The 24,610-nt window shown below is 47.2% G+C and overlaps 1 protein-coding gene and 1 long non-coding RNA gene across 3 annotated transcripts in view; one reads left to right on the top strand and one right to left on the bottom strand.

Moving 5' to 3' along the window:
- Positions 1-1,968: 1,968 nt before the first annotated feature.
- On the bottom strand, positions 1,969-10,405 carry LOC134514946 (uncharacterized). Its single transcript, XR_010070842.1, has 5 exons — positions 7,315-10,405; positions 6,680-6,789; positions 5,398-5,539; positions 5,155-5,300; positions 1,969-3,196 (listed from the first exon to the last, which is right to left on the bottom strand). It is a non-coding gene; the product is annotated as an uncharacterized LOC134514946 (long non-coding RNA).
- Positions 10,406-10,717: 312 nt separating this feature from the next.
- The window catches only part of LHFPL6 (LHFPL tetraspan subfamily member 6), a 150,039-nt gene continuing 136,146 nt past the window's right edge, over positions 10,718-24,610 (top strand). Inside the window, exons 1-2 of one of the 2 annotated variants that reach the window (XM_063333359.1) lie at positions 10,718-15,193; positions 17,690-17,852. In XM_063333359.1, the coding sequence (XP_063189429.1) occupies positions 14,269-15,193; positions 17,690-17,775 (1,011 nt within the window). In that variant the 5' untranslated portion in view covers positions 10,718-14,268 and the 3' untranslated portion in view covers positions 17,776-17,852. Of the gene's footprint in view, positions 15,194-17,689; positions 18,250-24,610 lie in introns of those variants that run through there. The other variant, XM_063333369.1, reaches the window with a different exon arrangement.

Here is a 24,610-nt window from a genome sequence, read left to right as displayed (position 1 = left end):
ATCTTTTCTGAAGAGCCTGTATAGTGCCTTGTTTCTGCTCTTGGCTAGTCAGCAAGCAGGTTTTCAAGCATTTTCAGACACCTTGTTTCCCTTTTTAGTTTCTGTTTCTCCACCCTATTGTACTGATGTTATCTCCTCCTAGATGTCCTTTACTTCTGATTAAGCTTCCAGGAGGCAGGATCTCCCTTCTCCATGTCAGAAGAGATAAAACAGCACGCAATCATCACAGGTGTGAGCAATTAATATTTAAACATGTCAAGAAAATCCTATTATTAGAAAGAACACCTTCCAAATATAAATTGGATGTTGTTAGCAGTTTGAACAATATTTCAAATGCTATTAACCTGTTGAGTGAGTTGACAGAGTGAAGGCACACCTTGAAGTCAGGAAGACTTGAACATCTGAACCACAAACGTCAGATAAGTCAAGACCATTGCCAAGTCTTGTCCAGCAAGTTATGCCACAAACATACAAGGAACCACAAAGATTTTCCTCTATCAGTTGGTACATGCATTTTCTTTTGAAGCATCCAGTTCTACTTTTAGATGCTCCTTGATGGGTGTGCAGTTTTTCAAGAATGTGTTTCATGAGCCAGAGTGCTCCTAGCTAATGTAACGCACTGGGCTGGCAGGAACCGATAGGATTTTGAAACAGCATGTGTTTATTTGTGCATGTGTTCTCCCGGGCAAATGAGAAGAGATAATCAACAGAGCACTTTTTAATCTCCCACAACTGAAAGAAGTATTTGTGTGAGGGCACCAGGGCTTATCTTCTGTTCTTCTTTTAGGAATATTAGCTGAAAGTACAAAAAAAAATGCTCTCTTTTTCTGCTATGGATAATATTTGCAGGCTAGATTTTTCCTCAGAACAGATTTTTTTTAAAAAACTACGCAAATATGATCATGCAATGAAGTCACCATCTAAAACTCAGGTGTTGTGCCATGGCTTGTAGGTGTCACAAGGGTGGGTTTGACATGACATTCTTACCGGTTTGCTTGTCCACCAGCAAGCGTTGTCCTGTTAAGTCAACTGGATGTACATTGTGGGATGAAGCGATTGGGAGTTTGTGATCTGTAACTGCCACAAGGGACTTTGGTTTCAGATATATCAGTTCATGTGTATCAATGGAAGACAGTTTGTGTAGTGTATGTAATTTACTCAAGCACACGTTCCCTTACCAAAGCTAGATATGGCAGCAAAACTACAGGTATCACCAAAGAAATGTCTAGTACATGGTGTTTTCTGTTGGTTTTCTTATCTTAGTTCCTTATTATGTTTTTTGTCTGGTTTTTGGTTTTTTTCCCCCCAAGAATAGACAGCAAAATAACTATTATCACTATGCAGCTGGTGAAAGTGTTCACAAAAGACACATTTGGTGCACTGCAGACAGGACCACCTTTAGCCTGCAGAACAAGGAGCATGTGGTCTGTGGAATGCCACCTGCCATCTAAGTAACGTGAGCTAATAATGCCATTGTACTTGCAAATGCTTGGATGTTCATGTACTTTTTGAAGGCAAAGACAAAAAGGTTTGTAGTAGTCACCTCAATCCGTTCTTCAAAAGCCTAAGTAAGAATAAAACGCTAGTGGACGAATAGGTTGACTGGGCTCAAAGATGTGACTGGAGCTGGTATTTCCCTACCCTGTGGCAAAAGAGTGATAGAGCAGGACATAAAGGCAATGCATTCTTAAATGCAGAGAAGGGAGAATAGCCCTTGCTATAGGTGTCATCACAGGCAAAGGAGGGTGAGACAGGTGGATTTTTGTGATGAAGGAAGAATAAAATATAAAAATATATTGAAAGAAGAAGAATAGAAGGAGGGGGAGGAAGGGAGGGAAGGACGGAAGGAAGGATGGGAGGGAGGGAGGGTGGGAGGAAGGAAGGAAGGAAGGAGGGAAGGAAGGAAGGAAGGAAGGAAGGAAGGAAGGAAGGAAGGAAGGAAGGAAGGAAGGAAGGAAGGAAGGAAGGAAGGAAGGAAGGAAGGAAGGAAGGACGGACGGACTAATGCAGAGCTTACCTCAGTATGATGCACAGAAGACACAGGAACAGAAAAGTTTATGAAGTCAGGGAGGTGAAAGGTGATATAACAAATGCTCATAATTAGTTATATTTTCTTACAGTGTAATAGATAAAAAGAACTTGACAATGCTACTGTTACATACAGTTTACAGCCCCTGATGCTTTCAGATGCAGTGAAGAAGAGCACCTACAGGAAGCTGGCTATAGTGACTTGCTGCTCAGGTACCCCATCCCTGTGAAACTGATAATAGCCCTTTATGCTGCAGCCCCTATAGAAGATCAGGTGAGTGGAACTCAGCTCCACCAGGCTCTCCACTGCACACAATGTACCCCAAAAGAAGTCCATCACTACCTTATGTTCTTCACTAGTTCTCTGCCATCAAATTATTAATTGGCTTTCTGCAGCATTTTGAAGTCATTTTGTGCTGCGGTTGGGCTGGAAAATCCAGCTGATAGGCGGGAGTACTGGAAAATGTTTTGTACCTTTAAGTCAATTAGAGTTGGATTTTTTGTCAGTTTATTTTCTGAGAGGTTAATATTGTACATAGTTTTCAGCAGGCCAAATCAGCCCATTCCTTGAGCTAACAATTTTTCAAAAGCTCAGGCAGCGTGGACCCCATTCTGCAAATTAAGGTATGACTCTGTGAGTGATTTGGCCAAAGGTCACCCTGACAGCAACCTGTAGTCATGTAGTGAAACCTGTCCCTGTCCCTTGAAGCTCCAGAAGAATGTACAGTTCTGAAGTTTTCAGTTAGCTCATGCTAGCTCTCTTGAGGATTTATTGTCATGCCTCACAGTCAGCAGTAGTGACTATAATATATGTGATGCTGAATCAGCCACCTGGTTGAGGAGTGGTAAAACTCCTGTTTGTTATAACTCACTGAAAAGATAACACTAGCAGTGCAGTATGCACTTTAATGCATACCAAACCCATGAAATCTTCCTGTTCATCTCCTGCTGAAAAAAAAAACCACCACAACAAACACTCATCTCCAGGGAAGTACTGTGTCAGCAAAACTAATAGGGTTTGGTCGAAATATATTTGGCTCTAGAACTCCACCGAATACAGGACTTCTCTAAGGAAGTGGTCATCCAAACTATGTGGCCACATCCCTGGCAAGGTCAATAGCGTTGGTCACAGCACTGCCACTCTCTGCAGTAAGGGTTGAAATTTCACCTAGAAAAAAAGAAACAAATGGCTTAGATGGTGAAGGCAGGAGAACTAATATCTGCTTGTGGCTGATTAACTGCATCGCCTTAGTGACACTATGTCTCTGTGGCTGAGGTATAAAGCTTGTCTTCCTTTGCATATGCTCATTAGCATGCCGACGAGATCTGTAATATAGGAGATTATTGTTATCATTACAAAAACATTATAGCAACGAAGAAGAATATTTTTGCCAAGAAAAAAGTAGAAGCAAGACATGAGCAACACATGATATAATGTTAATGGTGTATGCCAGACCTGCTATCCTTTCTCTTCAAGCAATGATCACCTATGTCCTGCTGGCAAAAGGTCTCTGGAATGTGGTTTGTTTTACAGATGAAATAAAAGTAACCCAAACAACTGAACAAAAATTACAACTATTCACCATCAGACAAATAAACAGTACCCCTCACTATGTCCTGATCTCAGCTGAGGTCAGTGTCTAGCAAAGGAAATCTAGAGAACGACACATAAATTACTGGGCAGTGCCTTCACATCAGCTGATCAACTCAAGGCTGTCTATGGGATCATGACGTGGCCATGACATGGACCTTTGGAGAAGCCAAAGGTAGATCTAATAAATCATGGGAATGATGGCATTAGGAAAAATGCCTTTTGAGTAAGTACATCAGCGGCACAAATTTTAACACAGACCGTAACTGCTGCAAGCTTGGCAGAGTTCCCTTTTTCGACAGCTCCTCCAACTGCTGTATTTTAATCCGGGCCTGTGGGTCAAATGCCCATATCTTACAGATTTCAATCAAATCTGTTAGTTTTTTCTTTCCTTGAATTTTCTGGCATGTTTCCTGTGAATAGACTGTTGGTTGCAATCCCTTAATGGAAATCCAGACCACTGCCTTAAGCCCCCACAGTTGGTGATGAACCGTAACTTCTCATCACTGAAATGCCTGCATACTTTAGGCAATTCTTGTATCCCCAGAACCCAACCACTGTGGTCATTTTATGTTTACAGTTCAAGGCACTGAAGACACGTGATAAATGTAGCATATATTGCTATCATATAGGATTCATACTGGATTCCAAGAGACTATTACTCTGCTTGGCAGGACAAGAGATGCATAGATATAGACACAAAAATAAAATGTATAATGAAGTGCATTTTTGCAGCCTTTTTAATTTCCTCTATTGCATTGATTGGCCGGTCTCTGTTGTAAAGCCTATATGTCTTTTCCAAAGCTCCTTCTAAATTCCCATTGTATGACTTTTGCCCTCTTGCCCTTTCTGTGTCTACCCACACACACACTTCTGCTACACAGGCAGGGTAGAAAGACTGGCTTCTCTCACCTTCAGCTGATTTCTTTACCATAGTTACTATTCAAAATACAGTTCTTAGCATTAATAACTCCTATACTGGATCTGGTAGCTGTTCCTTGGGATATAGTTGCATAAAATGATAGAATTTTCACCTTGCTAACCCAGCAAATCCTGCACAAATGTTCATATTGGCACAGGAGGGAAAAGAGTATATGGCTGGGGAAAACTAGGGGATAGGACCACCCTTTTAAATTACAATTTTGTCAGGCAAAAGTCAATATGAAACCATGAGGGAACAAGGAACTCTCAAGGGCACAAGCAATGGTGGTGTGGCATGGGGGCAAAAGTGGGGCAGCTTCACCACAAAATCCATCATCTTTTGAAACTGCACCTTAGAGAAGTTGCTACTGCAAGTCACATAAAAATATTGACAAACACGGCAATTTTCACAGCAGCATTGCAGCATCGACCTAATTTTACAGGTACGGGTGTCATAAACAAGGTTTTTTAGTTGTCATAACAATTCTGTTTGGGTAAATTTAATGGAACTTTATTGCTAAGTAAAAATTTCCAAAATGCCAGGAGAAGTCACACTCTGACCTCTGCCAGGAGGGAAGCAAAACAACTTCTCAGCAACTCCAGTGTGGAACTACCTGGTATATTTGGATGTGATTCCCTCTGTAAAGTTGACTCAGAAGTGTCCTCCGGGCTTGCCTCAACCATTCATCTTTGTGTGTCAGCTCATGCAGCCCTTCCAAAGCCTTGGCGAGATGCCATCACCCTCAGAGATGCTGGAGAACTGCAGTGGATAAAAATAACTTATTACTTAACAGCTGACACTGGTCGCAGTCACTGCAGATGAGTTGCAAACAATTCCTCTGCAAAGTTCTGCTCACCTCCAGAAGAAATATGTTTAAGCCTCCAGTTTCTAGCTAAAATTATCTGCCATCCCTTTCTGGTGGTCATTTCTGCTTTTGTGGCATTATTGCATGGCTGGTATCCCCACGACTGGTGCACTGGACGCCGATAATTATGTCCCTGGAGGAAAGCAAAAGTTGTAGGAAGCAAACTTGTTTCTAAACTCCGGCACCTCTGGTGCATATTTATCCATTTGCAATCTGAAATAGTGAGGCGGAAATCAGTCTGGGCAGCTCCACCAAGCACAGGCAGAGCGGTAGCAACTTGGCCTCTCCCAAGCCCCGCCGGGTGGCTGAGGGACAGCAGGTGGGAGCACGGTGATGGGCCGCCTGCTTTGAAATGCAGAGGGAAGAGAGCTCAGCCTTGCCACACTGGGCGGTGGGGCTGTCAGATGGCTGGATAGTACTGATGTCGCTCTGTGATTACATTGGAAGGAAAATGCGTTGTGCATTTTGCTGCTCAGATGAGGGTTTTGCCAACACAGGAGTTCTGTGTCAGCATCTACTGCAGCCGAGTAGGTTCGTTCGGCTGGTGTACAGCACGGCGTCAACAGCTTTGTGAAGCACTCACATTCCCTGGCAGGAGCTCAAGGAGCATTTCCAGCAACCCCCAATTACAGTATTAATTACAAGAGACTATCAAGTTCCCCAGAATAGGCCCCAAGCTTCCTTTTGCATGCAAACCAGCAAGGACGTTCTTGTCCATGCAGGTAGAGCTCTCTTCAGAATATTATCAGCCTGTTTATACATCACCCGTTGCTGTCAACTTCCCTTCAACAATGACACCTTAAAACATTGTTGTGCATGCAGAGCACATGCCTTTCAAAAAGCAAATGTCGTGTTGAGTGAACTGCCAATCTGGTGGTTTTGAAGGGATATTTTAATGTTAATTTGGATGGTTAGTGACTTCTTTCTACTTCTGTCCCATACATGACCTTTTACGTGATAAAGTCCTGAGCCCTAATAATATAGGCACAGTAACACCTTAACGAGAAGCATCAGGTGCCTTAACTAGATTGCAGGTTGCAGTGCTAACTGGCAGAAATTAGCAGATTGTCTTCAAGCAATATTTGTCCTCACTGTGGAAAGCGTATGGCAAGAAATGCCCATGCTGGCATGGAGATAGGCTTTCCTTTCACTGGTCAAAAAGCAGACTATTTTGCTGCTTTACTGGTGGTGTGATTGCTGATCCGCTGCTGATATAGGGAGCTCTGAATATTAAGTGGCCCAAATCTTTTCTCACTCTCTTTGACTTGGATACCTGAAGACTTGAAGACAAAATTAAGTACTTGTGGTGGGATGCATCTCACCAGTCTTCTACCATCTGAAAGTCAGGGGTGAAGTCCATAGGTAATCATCCAGGCCTCCTGCCTATCAGAGGAGTGAAAGAAAAGCAATTCAGAAGGCGATTCATCCTAAGACTCCTACCTAGTCCTCTCCACTGACTGCAGAGCAAACTTGTATGATGGACCATTGACTAGACACCTTTTTTCTTTTTTTTTTTACCCCTATTGGTCTGACTGTGGCTTTTGACTTGTCTGCAAATAATACCGAGAGTATATCGCAGCTTCAGTGCTGTGAAAATGAAATACTGTGTTTGAATGCTGATGTAAGCCCAGACTCTACTTATACTCACGGAGAAGGGGGTGGAAAAAAGAAGGATGTTTGATTTTACAATTAAATAAATAAAATGCCTTCTTTTCACAGTAAAATGATCCACTCGGTGCCTGGAGGCATGTGACATATCATCCAGACACATGTCATTTTGGGTGACATATCGTGGACTTGCCAGTTGCAAAGGTAGAACTGCCCAAGGGCTAGTTTGATTTTTGCACCTGAATCAGAAAAAACTTCTAAATTTTCATTCATAAATCAGTGGTGCAGTCTAGTTCATACCTGCTTCTTCTGTTTCCTCTTCTGTGTCTCCTTTCTTCATTCATTTTGTCACCTCCTCTCCATCGTCCCATGCTAATCCATCTCTCAGAGGTATGTTTTCCACTGTATCAGAATCTGCCTACTTGCGATGCAAGACTGACCTTCTCAGATTAATCTAATTTTCTTTTAGCATGGCGAGATTTGGACACAATTTCTGTTATCAGTAGTGGGGATATTATGCCAGCGACTCACCACAGGCTTGTGTCTGATTCACTGGAATGAACAGTTGTTTTACTAGAAACTTGAGTGTTAGCAGGAATATGTGTGTTGAGCTCCATTCTCCAAAGTGTCGGGAACTGGCTTGACAATGTGCCTAAGTGCTTGGTGATTCATGGCCAGAGTTTCTGTGTTTTACAAGGTTGAGACAAAGTTCCTTTCTTTTTTCAGTCACTGAAGTTCACGGAAGCACTTACAGATGGGTATTGCAGCATAAATTAACTTCAGCTGAAGAAAACAAGATGATTGCAAAGAAAGAAGAAAGACAACTCTCACTGCACCCATCAGAGAGGAAGGACACTTTGCCTTCCTGAATTTGGAGGAAGAGAATGAGAATTAATTCCCTCTTCATTACTACCTCAGCCCCATTCTGACTCATTTTCTTCCAGATGGTTAAAGGCACAAGAAACGGGCAGTTCTTTAATATGCAGAGCCACCACAAAATCCTCTTCTCAAGTGTGAAAGTGGCTTTGCAAATATCTAGCTTCTCTAAGGACAGCTTGTGGTGTCTACTTGAGTGAAGGGTTTGGTTGTTTTTTTTTTTTAAAAAAAAGAGTCCTCGGTTTAATGGGTAATTTCCCTTGAAAATGGTAAACTGCAAATTAAATGGCAAAAAGCAATTAATTATTGAAATGATAATATCCTTGTAAAGGTTAAGAGGTAATATAAATGAAGTTCCTGTGAGCACATTAATGGAATTACTATCTTCCCCTTTATAAGTGGCAACTGTAACGACCTTGCTAATTAGCTTTTTCATCGGGAAAAGGAATATTGAAATATGTAGTTATATTGCAGAAGCACAATCTATGACTAGGTTATTTTGCTACAACAGAACATAGAGAGAACCCTTTTACATGCAGTTAAGAGCTCTTCCCAGAGCACGCAGCTTTTGGTGGGAACAGGAAATGTTGCATTTGAATGATGTAGGAAGAACAACTTGTAATTTGGAAGGAAAACACGGGCCAAAGCTGAAGATTAACGCAGACACAGGGACCAAGAGACACCTCCCTTCATCTTGCTGCAGCTTCCCTGTGAGCACAAGGCACGGACAGAACACGATTCTGGAACATGCCCCATCCCTGGAAGTGCTCAAGGCCAGGCTGGGTGAGGCTTTGAGCAGCCTGGTCTAGTGGGAGGTGTCCCTGCCCATGGCAGGGGAGGTGGAACTAGGTGATCTTTAAGGTCCCTTCCAACCCAAAGCATTCTATGATTCTATGATTCAATCCTCTGTGGCTGAATCAGTGCCTGTCGCTCCTCACACCCAGTGCAGGGCAGGTAGCCCACGGTCTACACTCCAATTTGGGTCTCGGGTACTCCCTGTGCAGTATTTTTAGCATGTGGAGGTGTAGGTATATATGTATAATACATAAATGCATACACACGTAGGTATAGGAATGCTATAAACGTACTGGATTTCCTATTGACAAGCCTTTTGGAGAGCTTTAAAAAAATGAACTTGGTTCTTCCCCCACTAAAAACACCGTTTCAGATGTTGATACACTGAAAAGTGGGTACTGTTTGGGTTTCAGCTTTGGCATTACAATCTTTCCGTGAATGAATCCATGTGAGGTTTCAGAGGTTCCAGCTTCACAGAGTGCCCGAGATCTGTACGAACCTTGGGGTACGATGGGGAGGAAATTAGTTTCCACTTGTAAAATGAATTGGAGTTTATCCCCAGCAAGAGGATTTTCAGCTTTCCTTTCTAAAAACCTCAGAAATCATTAGCCTCATCCTTAGGAATGTGATCTAGTATGGTGACCTAGATGCAAATGATTGCTAGAGCTCAGGGGAGAGGCAGCTCAGCTCCGGTTCTGCGGAAAAAGGCTGGTGGGGGGGAGGAACACGACGCTGCCTCGCATCCCGTTCACACAGACACACGCTGTTTATGCAAACCGTGCCGCTAAAGTCACCATTGAATGTTCTGCAGATGCACCTCAGGAGCCTCAAGACAGTGGCAGAGGGCAGTTACGAACCACACAAATTTTGTGGGGAAGAGAAAGCAGCTGAACCCTCTGCCCCCAATTTTCAGGCACATGCATCCATCTGCAGCCCGTATCACCCGCCTTTCTCCATCTGCATCGAACGCTTTCGGGGAACAAGGACTCAACCCATCCCATTTCCACAGGTCGCCGGGAGGTGTGGCGCATGCCGGTGTTAGGGACCGGCCTGTCCCCGCTTCCCGAGGCTGCTCCCGGCCCCTGTCCCGCTCCCGGTCGCCCAGCGAGTGTCACTGTCGAGCAGCGCAGGCTGCGCTCCCCGCTCCGCCCTGCCCGGCCGCCGCTCCCGCAGCCCGGCCACCGCCACGCTGTTGGCCCCGATTTCGAAAACGTGACTCGGAGCTGAAAGCCGATCCCTAACTGAGGCTTTAAATTAAAAAGAAAAAAAAAAAAAAAAAAATCTCGCCGCTGCATGCGTCGTTAAACAATCCCATTTCTCCGAATGCGCGCGCCACGAAGTGCAAAAGAACACCATGGCAAGACCTGGTCTTTGTATATTCCCCACATCTTCCTTTAACAGCGTCAAGGGAAGATAGACAAATGTTCCCCTGGTAAATAAGATGCCATGGTTAAATTATTTGCATTGGGTCTATATGCACAGGAAACAGGCTGCCGGTAGATGAGCATTTCTTCCTGGGAAATCGCTCGTTTATCATCCAGACGTTCCTTATTTTTCGAAGTCCGCTTGGGAACAGTGGAAATTTAGGATTGAAATCATCCACATCTTTTTTCCTGAGTTTGCTCAGGACTAAGCCAATTCCCCATCGAAGGAGAATGGGTCTGGGATGTGTCATCATGGAGCTCCGTCACCTTGGCAGTGTTTGCGAGGGCAGAGCAGGCATTCCTCCCTTCAGCTGTGGGGCTGGTGCAGAATGAACCTCTCCAGCCTCTCCCACAGCCACCAGGCTTGTCAGCAACAGGACACAAAAGAGATAATCAGTAGCCTGATTTGCTGCAGCTACTATTTTAGAGCTTTGCAAAACGCAGACCACCTGGTGGCTTTTATATAATAGATGATAAGTAATAACTTTTTATAAAGATGAAACAACATAAGGAGGGTTTATGGCAAATAATAAAGGGTGCTTTCCTTTTTTATTTTTCATTGACATGTTATTTGTATGTGTCCAGAGATTAAAAGACTGATATTAGTAATAACAGCATTATATCGAGTAAGACAACGTCCTTCAGAAATGTGTTAAGTTCTGTTCATGAACTTTCAGTAACAGAATTTGTAAAATCTACCACCATGAGAACCACCCTAAGAATAAATACTAATCATAATACAGTATTGGAATAGGACTGGAGAGAGACTGTTTGGTTTAGAACTAAATTTTTAGGCCAAGATTTAGATTTAGATGTGGCAGTCCAGAATCTCAGGAGACTACTTCCACCCACAGTAGAAAACGTGCAATGTGTTTGACTTGGAAGAAACACCATATGGATATATTAGAATCTAGTGACTTGAACTTGTTTTCTTACCTTCCTCTGAGAAATTTGCAGGTGTTAGACTTGGGGTTCTCTTTTTTCTCCTTGTTTAGTTGTTTTTTTTTTTCTCTGGCTGCTGCGGATTGGACATATTCTCAGGCAAATGTATTAATTATCGGATGACTTCCCTAACAGTACCTGTCTGTTTGGTTTTTAGTGACTGTATTTGAATAATTGGGTTGACTTTCTGTTGCTCCCAGTACATAGCCTCAAGTCTATTGTTGTGCCTACACCTCTCTTTCATTTAAACTCGAGTACAGACACGACCTGAAGATCCAGTTCTGTAAGATGCTCGGAACCATGTCAGCGCGATTACTCTCATGCGGACCACACAAGAGAAAACCAGATGGTGGCCTGCAGGATAAAAATGTGTTGTTTCTTTTTCTTGTCAAAGAATGAAGATGGAGGTTCGCTAGCCGCTTCATTTTCCTCGAGGTTCAGGAACATATGTCCTCCTCTATGGCATTTTATTTGACAGTGGATTGTCTTACAGGATATGCTGTAATGAAAGCATGGCTGTGGCCAAGCCTGTGATGTGTATATTAGATGGGCTTGATTTAGGTGCAGTGACAGGATTTTCTCTCTTTATTCTGCTGCACTGATTAGCTCCATCGAGTCTGGAGGGCCCCAGCTGTAACAGCAGCTTAGTCAATGGATCGGGGAGAAATGGTAAAATCTATAAGCATGTTTTCACATCTCCCTGCTAGGGTAGTTTTCTGACAGCGTATTCGTGGGTGTTTGATCCAGTCTGACTTCCAGTGGTTCCAGCAGTGGGGAATCCGCGGCTCAGGTTCCGTCAACCAACTCTGAAGCTTTCTCAAAAGCAAATTCTCTTAAATTTCAAAACACCAGAACCAATTTTAAAACCAGCTGCTATTTCAGTATAGACAAGACCCTGGGGACCAGGACTTTTGTTATCACTCTGCTCTGAGGAGGCCTCTCTGCTTTTGTGGTTACAAAAGAGATTGCGGATCCTGAGGCACCACGTAGTAACTCCCTTTTTCTTTCAGACAGGTTAGACGTGGACTGAAATATTTCGGGTAACTTTCCCAGTAAAAATATTTCTAAGAACAGTATTCACTGAAAGGGGCAGCAAATGTTGATACAGTTGAAGCATGTTGAGTTGTAAACATTAGGAAGAAAATGGAACAAGAATTTGGATGTTAACTTAAACACAAAATGTGTCTAATTTGTTTCTAATCAAAACAAAACTCCTTCTCTGACAGGGAATGGATTATGAAATAAAGCTTATTTCCCTATGAGTGCCTAAGTCATGCAGCCAGCTTGCGGGGGCATTCAGAGACAGTTGGCAAGATAAGATGCTTCAGGAGAGATGCAGAATTCAGCGTGCAGTTTCCATGAGGGAATGCAGAATGGCAGCAGCTCAGGGAGTGAACGTAAAGGCCATATAAGGGAAGTGAATGAACTGCTGTAGAGATGCCATTAGCAAAGTAAACACTGACTTGGGGACCTCGGCATATACCATGGAAGAGATAAATTGCGTGAATAAATGCATACTTGTTTGCTTCTCCCTGGCTTTACAAAGCCAGTTTTAACTGAGAAACAGTTTACATGTGTGAAACAGAAGTTTTTCCACAGTCATTTTAATGCCAAGCAATTTCTACCCATGTCTAATCCCAACGCATGCCTAAATTAGACACATTTATCACAGTTTCATTACAACCGAGGCCCTTGGCTAAGGAAAGAATGTCAGACCAGGTCTTTAGACAATTGTGGATTCAATAACAGTACTTGATTCTTCTCTTTCTTTACACCAAGAGCGCAGTTCAAATGTCACAATGTTAGCTTAGTGTCCCTGTCATTTCAGGTGTTGGTAAAAAGGACAGCAGGAGGTAAAACACCTGACTGAGCCATGTGAAGGCACGAGAGCAGTAAATGAAGTGTCTACACTTATCAAGAAGTGCATAGCTCCTTGCAGAAGTGGAGACCGGAGAGCCGGCGCACTCTCTGGGAGGAGGCTTGGCACCAGGCAGAAAGCTGATTTGAAGGCAGGGTGCTAGAATGGCACACTGCAAAGCAGGCTCCAGCTCTCCGTCTTTGGAAAGTCACGCTAGCTCCCTTTCGGTCAGCCACCTCGTGGGTACATCCACAGTCATGTTTTGTTGTGGATCAAGGGCACGCTTTCAGAGTGAATCTCCAGATCATCCTCACCTACCACAGTCTGGTTTACCCAGCAGTGGTGAGTACCCAAAGTGGATGCAGATGGCACTAAAGCAGAAGACAAGGTGCCAGAATTGCATCTGATGCGTTCTGAGCGCTCACGAGGCACTCAGTCCATAGACCCAGGCTGGGGTGAATCTGAAGAAAAAGATATGGAAACACGTGAACATCATTCAGGTCCTCGGCACCAACAGATCGGATGAGAATGATCCATGTTACTTGCTAATACAGATGTATACTAGGTGGACGTAGCCTAGAGGTGGTCAGGGGCCATGGCTGTTTTGGGGGGAAGCCTTCATTGTCTTCCTTGTGAAGGACATTATTGCATACATTCTAGCACTCAGCCTATATTTAACCTACTTCTTTGATTCAAAGCATTTTTCTTTAAAGAATACACTTGAAATGTTAGGATGGAAAACTCGATCTTGCTAGATACTTTCCAATCCATTTTTTATCCCTTGAGAAAATACGCATTTTCAGTAGTGTTCTGATTTTAAGACTTTGCATTATGGGGAAAAAATGGAAAGTCTTATTTAAAAGAAATCCAATAAAGTGGCTTTGTAATTTAATTCTGAACATGACTGTTGTTACTATTAAATGGTGTAAACACAGACCGAGTGCAATAAACTTCACTTCCATTTAGCATTAATAATATTAATGATCGGTACTTAAATCACATGCCATGTTCCAGGACTGTAAAAGAAACATTACCAAAGAGATTTTGCATGTCTGGTGCTGACATAATTTAAACCTGGCATAAAATTGTCTTCTGTCTGAAGGAATTTATTCAAGCTGCAGGGCGGAGAGGAAGAAGCAGAATAGGAAATCTCTCTTGCTCCCAGAGGCTCTGTGTGCACCATCCCTCCCCGCTCCCAAAGGGCAACCCCTCCCCAAAACTTTTCCACTTAAAGACACTCTGCGAAAGGACTGGAGCTCCCGTCTCTCCGCTTGACCTAACCCAGCCGGGATGAGCTGCTTGGTACTCTGGTCACATTTACTCTCGCTGTAGACCAGCTCCCGAACTGTTGCGATCAAAATGCTGGATCAGCAGCTCGCATTTGGACACACACGCACACACACTTCTTATCACACGCACACCATCAGGAGATTAGCCCGTATTTCCCCATGTAAGGGCTGCAGCCTCCCCCCTTTGCCTCTAACGTTCCTCTCCCGCCGTCTTTTCCCTCTTCTCCTCGCCTACCCTTTCCACCCCTCCGTCCCTGCTTCCACCGCCCCACGCACCCCGCAGGCAGCCGCGGAGCCGCGGCGGGCGCAGCGGAGCCCGGCGGCGCCTCCGCATCGCTGCCCCCCGCACCCGGACCGACTCGGCCCCGGGCGGGCTCGGGGAGCCGGGACCCACCGCTCCGGCCCCCGGGAGCCGGAACCCACCGGCCCATCCCCGGGAGGGCTCGGGGAGCCGGAACCCACCGCTCCGGCCCACGGGAACCGAGACCCACCGGCCCATCCCCGGGAGGACTCGGGGAGCCGCGACCCACCCCCGCTCCTACCCCTCGGAGCAGAGACCCCCCGGGAAGGCTCGGGGACGCGCCCCGCTTCGCCCGTCCGCCGCTCCCCCCGCCGCCGCCCGGCCCCTCGCCCCCGGCCCCGTCCGCGGCCCCGCAACTGCGCCGTCCGCGGCGGGTCCCGCCCGGGGAGGCGGTGGCGGGGGAAGGGGGAGGAGAGGCGGCGGAGTGCATTGCCTCCCGAGGAATCAAACGGGGGGAGAGAGAGGAACGTGCGGAGGAAGGGAGGGAGGGAGGAAGGGAGGGAGGGAAGGACGGGCCGGGCTAGGGAGGGTCCCGGTCCCGGTCCCGCCCGCCTCGGAGCGCCCGCGTCGCCTCCGCGCCGGGACCGCGGGGAGAGTCGCTTGGGGCGGCCGCCACCCGCCGGCCCCGCGCACCGGTTCCGCGCCCATGTGCTCCCGGCAGCCGCGGCGGGCAGCCCCCGCGCCCGGCGTGTCAGTAAGTAGTCTTTCGCCTCACCGGCACCCTGCCCGGCCCCATCCCCGCACCCCCGGGCACCTCCTCGCGCCCCTCCTGCTCCTCCCGGATCCCGGCCCTCCCGCACTCCCTGCGCGGCTGCATCTCCTGCCCTTCCCGGACCCCCTGCACCCCCATTCCTCTCCTGGACCCCTGACCTCCCGCGCTCCCTGTACGCTGCATCCCCTGCACGGCTCCGGATCCCCGAGCCCTCAGAACCTCCTTCCCCTCCCGGACTCCTACCCACCCTGCCCGGCCACATCCCCTGACCCCCTCGACCCTCTTCCCCTCCCGGATCCCCTTCCCCGTCCCGATACCCTGCCCGGCCGCATCCCTTGCCCGTTCCACCGGACGCTCCGGACTCCCTTCCCCTCCCGGCTCCCCTGCATTCCCATCCCCTTGCCTTCCCGCATCCTTCCCCTCCCGGGCCCCCGTCCTTCCCGGATCTCCCTGCCACCCCGGACCGCTCTCCCTTCCCGGTCCCCCTGTCCTCTCGGCTCTCTCTCCTTCTGTCCCACCGGGTCCCCTGCCCTCCCGGCCCCTCTGCCTTTCCATCCCTTCCCCGCTCGCATCTCCCTTTATCTCACGGACTCCCTTCCCCTCCCAGCCTGCTCCTCCTGGACCCCCTGTCCTCCCAACCCCTTCCCCGCCCGCACCCCCTGCCCCTCCGGGACCCCCTGCCCCCCAGCCCGCCCCTCCCCGGTCCCCCTCGCACCTTCCCCGGTCCCCCTCGCACCCTCCCGGCCCCCCGGGCGCGGCGCCCTCTCGCCCCGCAGCCTTCCTTCCCCTCGCATCACCCCGGCGAGTTTTGGTTCCCGGCCACCGCCTTCCCTCGGGGGAGAGCCGGATCTCTTCGCCGCCCCCTCCTACCCCCTTGAGGCGGGGGAGCGGGGTTTCGGGGCCGGAGGGGCAAGTCCGCCTCCCCGGAGAGAGCCGCGGCTTGTGGGCTGGCAGCCTCCGGGGAGGCAAAGCTGCTGCCCCGCCTGAGCCGAGGGGTTTGCAGGGTCCTGCCCCTAAAAGCCTCCATGTTGTCCCCTGTTTCCAGCCTTACCTCCTCCCGCGATTCAGGGAATGATCTTCCCTAAGTGCCGTGACCCACTTTGCCTTAGACGTTTGGTGCCATGCCGAGACACAGACAGATTCTTTTCCGGAAGATGCCTCTGGAGGGATGGAGGCACCCTATGCCCCTCTCCCAAGTTTTTATCCTCAGGAGTCTGGTGTTTTGCAGGTTGAACAGCATTTCTGCATCCAGGCTACAAGTAGATAGGTGTATACTTCTTGAGTATCAGCACAAGCCTCTTTTAACATTATAGAAGAGACTTCTTTTTCTTAGTGTTTTAAAAGTAAACAAAACTTTTGTGTGGTGCACATGCTTAATTTCACTTACCGACTCTTCCTCTATATTCACTTCTTTGTACTGAAGTAGTATTAATTTTATTGCCTGTACCTGAATTGAATTCACTGATTGGCATCTAATCATGCTTGAAAAAAAGCCCTGTAAATAGCTATCAGAATCAATTTAGCAGCAGCTATGAGAAATGACCATAAATTTACAAATGCAGTTGGAGTAATGATGCAGTGTGGATTTAACAAGAAATACCCCTTCAACCTCTGGTGTAGGTTTCTATGATGGTCAGAAGCACTTGATTGCACTGGTACTTAGCTTGGAGGCTGGGAGTTTGTCTGATAAGGATGCAGAGGGGTTAAGCCTCCTGGGTTTGAGCTGGCGAGAGGCAAAGAAGAGAAGGAGCTGGTCTGAGTGCAAGAGACACCTGTGTTTTAATCATGTGCTGCTCAGGGTTGTGTGAGGGTGAATCCAAAAGATATGGCAATGTTTTCACCTACCAGGAGCCCTCCTGGGCTTGGGTTTCCTGGCGCTTCAGGACATCAGGAGACAAAGGGCTGTTTTGCGCAGGGATGCCAGCAACTTAAGGGAGTGCTGGAAATAATGACACCTTGTAACACTTCTCTTGGGGGTGCGTTAATGAGGTTTACCTCTGCCACAGGGGTCTGATCTTGAAACGCCTTAGGTACTGACACCGGTTTCGCGCTGAAGCTGCGTGCCCGTGTATAATGTGAAGTGCGTTCCCCTGGTGTCGCAGGAGGAAGGCCCATGTAGCTAAGGATAAACGAGACCTCGCCTTTTTTTCTCTATCGGTACGGGAAAGATCAAGACGTACGGTGGAGAAAAGTGAGTAGGCAAGTACACAAGGAACCCCTGAAGGTGGCTGCAGAGCGTTCCTGCATGCGCACAGCAGCCTGTGCTGGCCGGGCTGCCTCCCACCACCGTCCCCAGCAGCCAGTATCGCTGACAACAATTCTAGTGGCTGCTTGCAAGGATGGGACAGCAAAGTGAGATGTCTTAATTAAAAGTCTTGTAGGAAGGAAAAACACTCTGGCAGATAAATCTTTTTTTTTTTTCTAGCATCAGTATTACTGAAATTCTCTTTCTCCTTTTTTTGTGTGTTATTTAATTAGGGACCTTTGTCTTCATGATGGGAGGAAACATCCCCCTGTCTGTTAGGATCCAAGCTTCTCCCAGCGCGAGGATTTGTCAAGGCTGAGAGACTCTGGATTATCCATAAACCTCCTCTGAAATATACAGCTGCTTTTCTGTCTCCCCATCGCGAGGGGTCTTGGAGCAGATACAAAGATGGCCTCCAGTCTTACCTGTGCTGGCGTCGTCTGGGCCTTCCTCTCTTTCCTCTGCGCCGCCGCCTCCTGTGTGGGCTTCTTCATGCCCTACTGGCTCTTGGGGTCTCAGCTGGAGAAATCGGTTTCCTTCGGCACTTTCCGGAGATGTTCCTACCCGGTGCGAGACGAGACCCACCAGACGACCGTGATGGTGGAGCAGTGTGGCCGCTACGCCTCCTTCCAGGCCATCCCAAGCGCCGAGTGGAGGATCTGCACGGTGGTGACGGGCCTGGGCTGTGGGCTGCTCCTCTTGGTGGCCCTGACGGCACTCATGGGCTGCTGCGTGTCCGAGCTCATCTCCAGGACCGTGGGCAGGGTGGCAGGAGGCATCCAGTTCCTGGGGGGTAAGTGCTTGTGTGGGGAAGGGTTGGCTGAAGGTTTGCACATGTGGAGACTCCCCTGGGGCTTTGGGACGAGGAGGGGGCGAGTCAAAATTTCTGCTAGCGAGGGAGACCTCTTGGCTCCCTCAACGGTTGAGCTGGTTGTCTGGACGCCTGAATGTGGCCCAAAGACACAGCTGCCTGTGGTCACTCTCGTGTGCTTAAGTCCCTGCCTGGTCATTGTACAACCTTTGAGAGTTGCGTGGCAAGTCGACTTCTGTGGGCCAGTATCTTCGCAGTGGGCTGTAGTTTCCAGCAGAGCTCAGCCGGCATGGAGGTACCTGGAGAAGCATGGGGGCTGCAGAGCCCCATGGAGCATTGTGGTTTTGCGGAGGAAAGGCTGTGTTATGTGGGAACAACTTCTCCTCTTTCTCTTTCCTACCCCCATCACTGGCACAGCTCCCTCCACCTCTGCTCTCTGCAGCTGCATGGATCTGGCAACAAGTCTGTGGCCCAGGTTTGAAGTGGGAATGTTTATCCCTGGTGGAGGTGGCCCACCGTCTCCCAGGAGGAGCTGTCTGACCCACGCTGCCCGCTGATGGTGCCGCGGGCTTGTTGAGTCCATGGGCTAGACAGTGTGTGGGAGAATTACCTCCCCTCCTTTTTTTAGCCTGTAATTGTGTGGCGTATTTGTAACTGTGGAGTATTTGAAGGGTATGAGACAATAAACAGGATCCTCAAGCGTGTTTTTTATAGGACAGTTTTCCCAGTAAATCATCACTCTCTTGTCATCAGTGACATGCGGCTCAGCGGCACTCACTTTCGCCTGGTGCAAGCGCTCGCCCCCGTAAGGGGACGTGTTCCCCTCAGCTTTCGGTGCCGGAGCTGCGCAGGCGCCAGCGTTTTGGGTGTCCTGTGGTGTCCTGTCCCTGCCAGACACCCTGACTTGTGCCCCGCAGGAGCAGGCTGCAGCGGGACCCCCACCTCTCTCCCCTCCAAACAGAACCTTGCCCTGCGAGGGCCGTCCGGATACATCCCGACTCTGCATCCCTGAGGAAGCACAAGACAAAACTGCTGCTACTGTCCATCTCAGGATGGACAACTGAGGCAAGGAGAGGGCCCTGTGCCAAGCCTCCAGGCAGGCAATGCCGTCGTAGCTCCCTCCCGGCCGTGGGTAGCCCTGCCTCCAACTTTTTGAGTAGTTTCTGCACTTTAGAGCAAGCCGACCCCTGTCGCTTCACCCTTTCCTCAGCTTTGCGACCCACAGGCATTCCTGTGTTTAATCTGGCTGACAATTTGAAAGTGCAGCAGCTGCTGGAGAGTTAACTCTGCTGGGAACTGCGGCTTCTTGAAGCCTGCTCCACTATACAATTCCAGCCAGGCAGCCAGGGGGTGGAGGGGATTTTTGTTTCGGTGACACTCTGCAAGCCCGCCCGGTCTGGCTATTTTCACTTAGAGCCATCACAGGCTTGTGCTTTAGCCACCCCACTCTTTTCCGACGGCTGGCTCAGCTCGTCTGGTTTTAATTTGCATTTGGCCCCTTTCTTGCGGCCGTGCTCCCCTGCCTGCCGGCGGAGCGGGGCCGGCTGCGCCTGTGTCTGCTTACAGCCACCCCAGCAAATGTGACAGCCCCAGCGGTGGGCAGCCGGCCAGGGGACATGGGAGAAACCCTGCTCCTCCGTGACGCTGGTGTGGGCTGAAGGTGTGCACCCTTCTCCGAGGTGGGGATGGTGGCTCCTGTGCAAGGAGATCCCTTCAGGCCACACCATGGCCACCCCTGGAGCTTGTCCCAGCTGACCAGGCAGCATCCCATCCCGCCTGGAAGGGTGTGAGGTGCTTGTACTCGGTAGGTGACAATTCAAAGAAATGTGAACTTGTGATATGAAACGAAAATTGCCAACAACTTTGCTTACAGTTCAGAAATTAGTTACACAGCATGTCTAATTTTCCCCTCTACTGGCTTTTATGGTTGTGTCTCATTTCACTCAGCACTGCTGGAAGTGTGTAAGAAATGAACAAAGTGAGAACCTGTCATTTCTTAACTTGCTTAAAGCCCAACTGTGGGGACAGGAGGGAGAGGCCACGTGGTGAAAGCCAATAATTTGGATGAACTGAAGGGACATATTAGGGTAAAGATCAGATCCTTACATCCTTTATAAGATCCTTAGCTGCTATGAGTCAGTACAGCTTCATTGTTTAAATGACATGACTACATTTATTCAGATGCCTAACTTAGGCACTATAGTTATTAGGTTATTTTATGTCAAGATAGCCGTGAGCTATCTTGACATAAAATATTTTTGTCTTGACTTTATTTACTCACCGGCTCTTTGTTCCCTGTATTGGAGTTGTAGGTTTAGTTATATACTACGATGTGTGCTTTGAATATGGCTCAGCGGCAGTTACAGTGATTGCCATTTTAGTTGGCTTCCACTTGTAGATCTAACCAAATAAAACCCTCACAAGTATTTTTTTTTTTGATGGGGGAAAAGAACCCTCCCGATCTTTGTATGAAAAAAAAACGCCTGGGGAAATAAGCAGCCCACTTAGTGATGCTATTAATTCATCCTCCCTGTTAGAGTGATGACATGCCTAGGTGGTTTCGCTTTCTGTTTCTTTTCATCTGAGTCACCTGCACCAACACCGGCACCCGGCTGTGGCTCCTGCTCCGGTGGCGGAGGATGAGTGTTGAAATAAACCGTATTTCTCTCAAAGTTAGAAACCAGACCAAAGACATGCTCAGCATAGCTAGTTCATGGTTTTAGTGGTGTTCCGTTAGTCTAAGATCCAAGTAATTTTCTGAACATGATTTAAAAACAGAGGCTCGATGAAGAAGAACTTAAGCCAATTGACAACGGAATATTGTGGGAGGCCCAAGAGTGGGTGAGATGTACAAGCCCCTGAAGCTGTAGTGAGCCAAAGCACTAAGGTTGCTAAAACTAACTCACTCCAACACTGGAAGTATTTTTACTGCTGTGAAGAGGTGGCAGAGAGGTTTGCTTACCAGAAGAGGTAAGCAAACAGCCTGATCCTCTTCTTCTATCAGTGCGAAGGAGGAGTAACTCCAAGTAGGTCAGTGAAATAACACCTGTATAAAGTAGTGCAGCTTGCGCTAGCTAAACGGTGCCAAGGTTTTACAGCTGGGATTTCCCCAAGTTTTATGTGGCAACTCATGGGAGTGAATTATTCATGAGTGCTTATACCATAAATCTGCTCTTCTCATAAAAATTGAATGACAGAACCTGCGAGAAACTGCAGATCCACACAGAGTCAGAAGGGCTCCTTAGATATCGATTGATCTTACGTACTTAGTCTATATTTGCTGTTTCAGATGAACCTGGCTACAGAGCATACATGTATTTTAAGATGACTCTGTGACGATACAGTCTTGAGTTTCTGTTCCTAGTAGGAAGATTGCGTCGTAGACTTTTCCTCCCATTTGCAATTATGGGAACCACTTCCTTTCCCATGCATGGCAGCTCCGTAGCCATTTCAGCAATTGCTTACATGAAAAACGGTGCTATTTTTAGCTTTTTCTAAGGCAACTTGGAGGTGGGTGACAAGAAGTAGCCAACACCCCAAGGCCAGACATTTCTGTCTGCAGTCCATGGCCGGCAGGCTGCTGCTGCGGTGTCTGGGAACAGGCTTCATGGACATTTCTGTTGGATTGCTTCGAAGAACTGACAACTGAGGTGAAAGTTATGCTGTCTGTAACCTCTTGAGGGCACAGTTATGTAGATAGATACAGTCTTCACTGATAACAGTAAGTGCAGTGTTTCCAGCTGGTTTCTTTTGAATGTCTGGAAGATGGAGGCCTATATCATGTAGCTAGAACAGATTGCAAGGGTGTATCTTTCTTTGGCTGTAACTTTTGAGGGCATGACAGCAGGAAGTGAAGTTTAACAAATCCATGGTAAATTGGAGTCTGTAATTATTGATCTTCTTTTCATTGGTGCTGTGGCAAGTCGATTCCACTTAAATGGGGAGACTAGAAAATTGCAGGTAGGTAGCTCAGATATGACATACTAATTTGGTGAATACTTTCAGTCTCTGAATGCAGAGCAATGATTTTAAGAACATAGCAATAATTTTAAGAACATAATGAACTTAAAGGTTAGCCAGTTTTATGAGAGGCAGTGGATCAAATGACACAAGTATTGTAAGGGTGGTCAATTTAAAGAGTGTTATGCTGGCAAGGTGAAGCTTTTCATTAAAACGGTCAGCGTGTAGGAGTTAGAGATGAAATCTGCACTAACTCAGAACTCCCTTTGGATGCGTAGGATGGCTAAGCCGCGATCAGAGGGGTATGAATCCAAAGGAACAGAGCATGAAACAACTCGCTCACTTAGACACCTCTCTGAACCCAATTCTGAACCCTGATTTGGGGTGGCATGTGAGAGCTCTGTGCTCTCCATGTTTACAGGGTAGCCATGTGGCTTGTACGGTCATCTTTAGTCCTGATCTCTCATTGATTGTACTCAATAAATGCACAAGTTTTGCTCCTCCCTTCAGTAAAGGAGCAAAATTTTCAGCAGCACCTTGTCTTTCTCTCTTTGTTTCTCTATCTTGTTTCCCTTGTGTCTCATGGGAATGCTAAACCTCCTGAAACTATGGTCCTTGAATTGCCAGTTAGAAAATCTGGAGAGCTCTTGAACTGGGCAGGAGTGATGAAAGAAACATTTGATTATTTGAGAAAAGGGGGACACAGATCCTAACAATTCTGATTTTGTCCTTCTGAATGCGTCCTTCTGGAAAAAGCTCTCATCAGCACACAAAATTGCTGCAAAATCCTTTGCTACATGTCCCATGCCAATAGTGGCCATAATAGTTTCCAACAGCCCTAGGCTGCTCATGGCAAGCGTTTGCTGGATGTGGAGGGCAGAAGAATGAGGCGTGCTCCATCAAGATGAGGAGAACATTGAGTTTGGAGTGACGGCTCTGTTGTCCATGAAGAAATCTTAAAGAAAGCCTTTGAGATTTTGTGTTGGAGATCCAAAAGGGAGACAGATCCAAAGGAAATCTGCAAGTTGTTAGCGTATTAATGGCTGAATCAGACTTTTTCAGGTGAGACGATCGAGGTCTAAAGTGTAGGTGGCAGAGATGGGAAAGCTCTAAAGTCATAGCACCGTGTGACCATGTATAGAAGCTGTCCTTCAAAGAAAATGCTTGAGGAAACAGTTAAAGAAGTAAGAGGAGCTTTTGGAAGAGATGCAGTCATCGAACCAAGAAACATGGCTGGCAGTCAAAGGCAATCCGTGGATCGAGGAGAATGAAGGCAGTCTCGGTTCTGAGACTGGCTAAGCAGAAGTCATTAGGGGCTTTGGTGAGGGTAGTTCCAGTTGACTATAGGGACTAGAAACTCCTGGGAAAGGTTTGTGCGGAGCTGGAGGAAAAGAACTGCAGGCGGTGACCACTAACACTTATTTTGTCTGACAGCTGAAGTGAGACTGTCTGCTTTCTGCCTGGAAGACTAAGCTCAGGATCAGTTTCTGCCTGTAGGGACAAAATGTAACTGAGAAGAGCCTTGCTGGGGACACGGAAGATCTGAGATGGTCAAGAGACTTCCAGGAAGGAAACTCTTTGCAGTTCTCCCAAGCCTATCTCATCCATTTCCCCCATCTCTACATATTCTTCACAACTCCTCCTGAAATTTGTACCTGAAAAAACCCCAGGCATAAAAATACGCAAAAATGGCCTTTTAGTTCTTTCATCCTCTTTAGCCTAAAAGTATTTTTTGAAAGGCTAACTTTTGGAGAGAGACTGAGGAGGGACGTCTGCTTCTGTCCAACCCCAAGCCCTCTTCTTCTCCTGAAAGTTAGCTGCTCAGGGCTGTTTTGCCACATCTTCCTCTCTCTTTCCTCTCTTCAGATGCAAAGCTTCAGTGACTTTGCTGTGCTCATGTAGACATGTGACAGGACAATCCTCATCGTAGACAAAGACAAGCTGCAGGCTAAGTAGTAATCCAGGGTATAAAGACACTGCAAGAAGGGCATATGAAAGGAACAGATGCCTCACCAGGAGGTAACAGAAGAGCAAACAAGGAACACGGTGCAGTTAAATGTTGCTAGTGAGTGATTGCATGTCATGTCATAGGCTCGTAGATTCAGCAGTAATAAGGTCAGCAGAGAACACTGCCGCTATTTAGTCTGAGGTCTGCTGTAGCACGGGTTATAGGACAGCCTTCATATAATGTCGGTTTGAACAAGAGTACATCTCTGAGAAAAAAACCTTCTAGTCTGAATTTAATTAACTTCGAGAAAAGCAAGATTTTCCTGAACTGTTCCAGTGGTGAATTACCCTAAGATCATTAATGCAAATATTGAAAATGTAGCACCAAGAATATATCATTGCAAAATTACATTTTCTTGAGTATCATTATTTTTTT

Source organism: Chroicocephalus ridibundus, chromosome 1, assembly GCF_963924245.1.
Source record: "Chroicocephalus ridibundus chromosome 1, bChrRid1.1, whole genome shotgun sequence".
Lineage (NCBI taxonomy): Eukaryota > Metazoa > Chordata > Aves > Charadriiformes > Laridae > Chroicocephalus > Chroicocephalus ridibundus.
Note: the sequence above shows the minus strand (reverse complement) of the source record. Positions and strands in the feature narration are given on the sequence as shown.